This window comes from Fukomys damarensis, unplaced genomic scaffold (assembly GCF_012274545.1).
Source record: "Fukomys damarensis isolate Sample0158 unplaced genomic scaffold, DMR_v1.0_HiC HiC_scaffold_15, whole genome shotgun sequence".
Lineage (NCBI taxonomy): Eukaryota > Metazoa > Chordata > Mammalia > Rodentia > Bathyergidae > Fukomys > Fukomys damarensis.
In genome coordinates, this window is record NW_022900927.1 from 63699245 (window position 1) to 63702889 (window position 3645).

The following is a 3645-nucleotide window of genomic DNA, read 5'->3' on the forward strand; positions in this document are numbered from 1 at the left end:
TACCATTGGAGTCCTAAATAGAAAGCTTTTTCCATTTTTTTTTTTTTTGGTGGCCTATTTCTCTACTTTTATGTTGTTTTCTTCCAAATAAAGACGAATTCAGATTATCAATCATTAGCATGAACTTTATGGGTCTTCTGGGTGTGGTGCGAGGCCGGTTTTAAATGGGAGTAGACGAGCATTTCACCCGGACAGGGAACCACTGAAGTCACCCGACTCGGATTTGGAGCCTCTGCCCTTCATTCTTACCAGAATGCAGGAAGTGCTGCTCAAAACTGTCCCGCGGGTGCGTTCTTCTTTTCGTTTTTCAGTGGTGGGCACTGACCCAGGCCTCTCACGTGCCAGGCAAGAGCTGCTGCCTGCAGCAGCAGCCCGGCCCGTCCTCACTTCCACCTCACACCAGGATCCACGCAGGGCAGGGGCAGCTCTCGCCACATCTCTGCCTCTTTCTCACTCCGGATCTGAACCCTCGCACGTGCTCAGCCTGCCAGACTCTGGGGCTCCCAGGGCACTGTGGCCTCCTCTGCCCACGGTGTGGCCAGGGACTGCACAGAAAGACTGCGCTGTTTTCCCTGTGCCCCTGATGCACGGATACAGCCCCGTTCGTCACAGCATCGCCACCACTGTGGCTCCGCCTCCCCAAGACCGCAAGCTCCTGGAGAACAGCAGCCGTCTCTGTCCTTGTTTGAATTCTCGGTGTCCATCAGAGTGCCCAGGAAGGACAGGGGACTGTGCAGTAGAATACTTGTAAAGGTCCTGGAGCAATGAACAGCTGTATCTCCCGGGCACACAGCAGAGGCTCGTTCCCTGTCTTTGGAAATCTTCACCACCTGCCCGTCACGGAACACCACCTGCACCTTGCCGGGCCTGGCTTCCCACAGCAGACGCATCTTGAATACTTGCTGCAGGAGCTGCAACACACTGGTGGCCACGGCAGGAGGGCGCCTCCCTTCTAAGCCCTTCCTTTCTAGCTGCCTCTCAGTAACCGGATCGAGTCATACATGTTTTAAGACTTTCTCTGATTCCACCTTCAGCCCAGGTTTCTCTTTCTCCGCTCCTTTCTCGGGTACCAAGGGATGGATGCCTGATCTGGTAAGAGTTTTGTTTGTTTGTTTGTTTGTTTTCCTGGCTGCTGCGCTGCTCCAGAATTGTACCGGTCAGCTTCCATCCCTGGGACCAAATACTTGACCCACACGACGTAAAGGGGAAAGATGGAGTTTGGCTCCTGGTTTCAGAGGTTTCTGCCTATGGCTGGCTGCTCCAAAGCAGGAACCTCACGATGAAGGAGAGCTGCCCGCCACACGGCAGCCAGGAAGAGAGCTGAGGGAAGGGCCAGAGAGAGCAGAGGAAGGGCAGGCTGTGCGCTTCTGTCAGGACCGCCCTGTTCCGTAAGCTTGTGGCTGGCTGAAGCCACAGGTGAGCGTAACCCCTGAGATCCAGCACCTTCCGCAGGGCACTGGGCGCCACTCGGTCATTGTGGGGCTCTCACTATGTTCTCTCAGCACCACGCTGTGGACACAGGAGGCCACTAGGTGTTGTGCTGGTTTCATTCTCTTCGCCTCCCCTGGTTCTCCCGCAGGTTCCTGGTCACATACCTGCTCGGGCCACCAGAGAGACCCAGAGCCACTGTCTGCCTGCTCGATCCTGGGTGCGGGGAGCCCATTCCCAGCCCGCTCCCGTTGCCCTCTGCCCTCCCGTCACTCCTGGGTGTCCCTCCCGGGAGGTGCGGCACCAAGACCTCCTTTACAGCCACCTCTTCCGCATCCATGGCTTGTTTCGCCTCCTGGTCTCCCAGCTGTCCTATCACCGTTCAAGCTGCCTCACGTCTGAAAGAAGAAATAGTCCACTTTAGGAACTCCTCACGATCCAGCAGGGAGTCCAACCCGTGCCACGGGCTAGACACCCAGAGGTGTAGAATGCTGTAGGTGGAGGAGTCGCACAATCAGTAATCATACGTCGCCATTATTGCGGTTTTAGGCGGATCTTATGACTGTGAGATTACAGCTGCGATGAGAATCACGTTAATAAAATAATCATAAACGATTTTTCTATGCTCCCTTGAGTAGTAGGCACGTGTTGAACGGGTTGGGTCCCCCAAGGGCCCACTGCTGAGCGCGAGGGTCCCCAGGCCGTGGAGACAGCTGGCTGTGCCCCCTTCCTCACCCACGGCACCGATTCCGACGCTCTTTTCGACACCTCGGAAGCCAGAGGACGGCCCACCTGGGTCCCCGCCCACAGGGAAGCATTCGTGGCCTCCCGTCCTAGGTGAAGCAGGGTCTGTCACACCGTGTCCTAGCGCCGCGTCTCTGCTCACCCGGAAGGTCAGCGAAGGCTCGGGCAAGGCCCAGGGTCGGCCCGGCCCCGCTGGGAAATCATCCCGGAGCGGCTTTGCCCATCGAATATAGCATTCTGAGATGCTTGGGGCGGATGGGGACACGACGGCCACCGGCGGTGAGGGCTGCCGTGGACCGAGGTGGGCAAACGGCACAGCTTGGGTCCCGCGCTTGCTTATCACGTGATCGAGGTCGACACCCACACGGGCTGCGCGCGAGGCCTGCGCGGCGAGCTTGGCTTGGACCCACCAGGGGCCTCCTAGCTGCGAACATAACTCTGTACCTGAGCTGCTCCCTTCGGTCCTGCGTAGACCGGATGACTGGTCCTTAGAAAGACAAGTCCAGCCCCGCTGGTCTAGCATGCCCAGGAAGAAGATGTTCTTATACCTTTGAATTGCCAATTTTCTACTCAAAGGTTCATTTTGGGGGGTACCAGGGATCGAACTGGGGACCTTGCGCTTGCAAGGCAGGTGGCGGCACCACTGAGCTGAGTCCCCCCGCCCTCAAAGGCTTTTTTGAAGAAGGCCAGAAAATCTTGGAGCAAAGCGTCTTTGAGCTTCTTTGTCTTATTCTCCAGAGCAGACGGATGAAATGAACGCTCTTCTCCGTGGGGCCGGGTCCCTTTCCTCGTTTTCGTCTGCATCGGTCCGTGTTTCTGGGACGCAGTGCCTGCCTTCCTCGTGCGCCACGCGTCTCGGTTCTTTGTGCAGCCCCTTTCCCTTTCTTCTCCCCGCTTCTCTCCATCTCCTGGACCCCAAAAGATCTACTTCCCACTGTGTAGCTTTTATTTTGCTATTTACTTATATTGGGGGCTTCTCATATCAGAGAAACCATGCGGTATTTAAGCCTGTGCATCTAACTTCTTTCACTTAAAATTATGGTCTCAAAGTGCATCCATTTTCCTACAAATGCCTCAAGTTTTCCTTTCTTTATGGCGCAGTACTACTCCATGGTGTTTAAACACCACATCTCCCTTATCCATTCATCTGTTGGTGGACACAGAGGCAGTTTCCAAGATTTAGTGATTATGAATTGTTAGCAGCACGTGTGTATGCATGGATCACTGTAATATGATGTCTTTAACTCTCGTTTTTTGTTTTTTTGAGACAGGGTCTCATTATGTAGTTGAGACTGACCTGGAACTCACTATGTAGTCCAGGCTGGTCTCAAACTCACAACGATCCTCCTGCCTCAGCCTCCTGAGTGTTGGGATTACAGGCACGAGCCACCATGCCTGGCTCCTTCTATACCTTTTTTTAATCATGAAAGGATATTGTATTTTGTTGGAGGCTTTTTCTGTGTCTGTTGAGAT

General features: G+C 54.7%; 1 protein-coding gene across 1 annotated transcript in view; it reads right to left on the reverse strand.

Moving 5' to 3' along the window:
* Nucleotides 1-2976, reverse strand: part of LOC104867117 — a 4150-nt gene extending 1174 nt beyond the window's left edge. The window contains exons 1-2 of the mRNA XM_010631393.1: nucleotides 2814-2976; nucleotides 2315-2571 (exon numbers count right to left, since the gene is read on the reverse strand). Of these exons, the coding sequence (XP_010629695.1) occupies nucleotides 2315-2571; nucleotides 2814-2976 (420 nt within the window). The remainder of the gene's footprint in view (nucleotides 1-2314; nucleotides 2572-2813) is intronic.
* Between the last annotated feature and the right edge of the window lie 669 nt (nucleotides 2977-3645).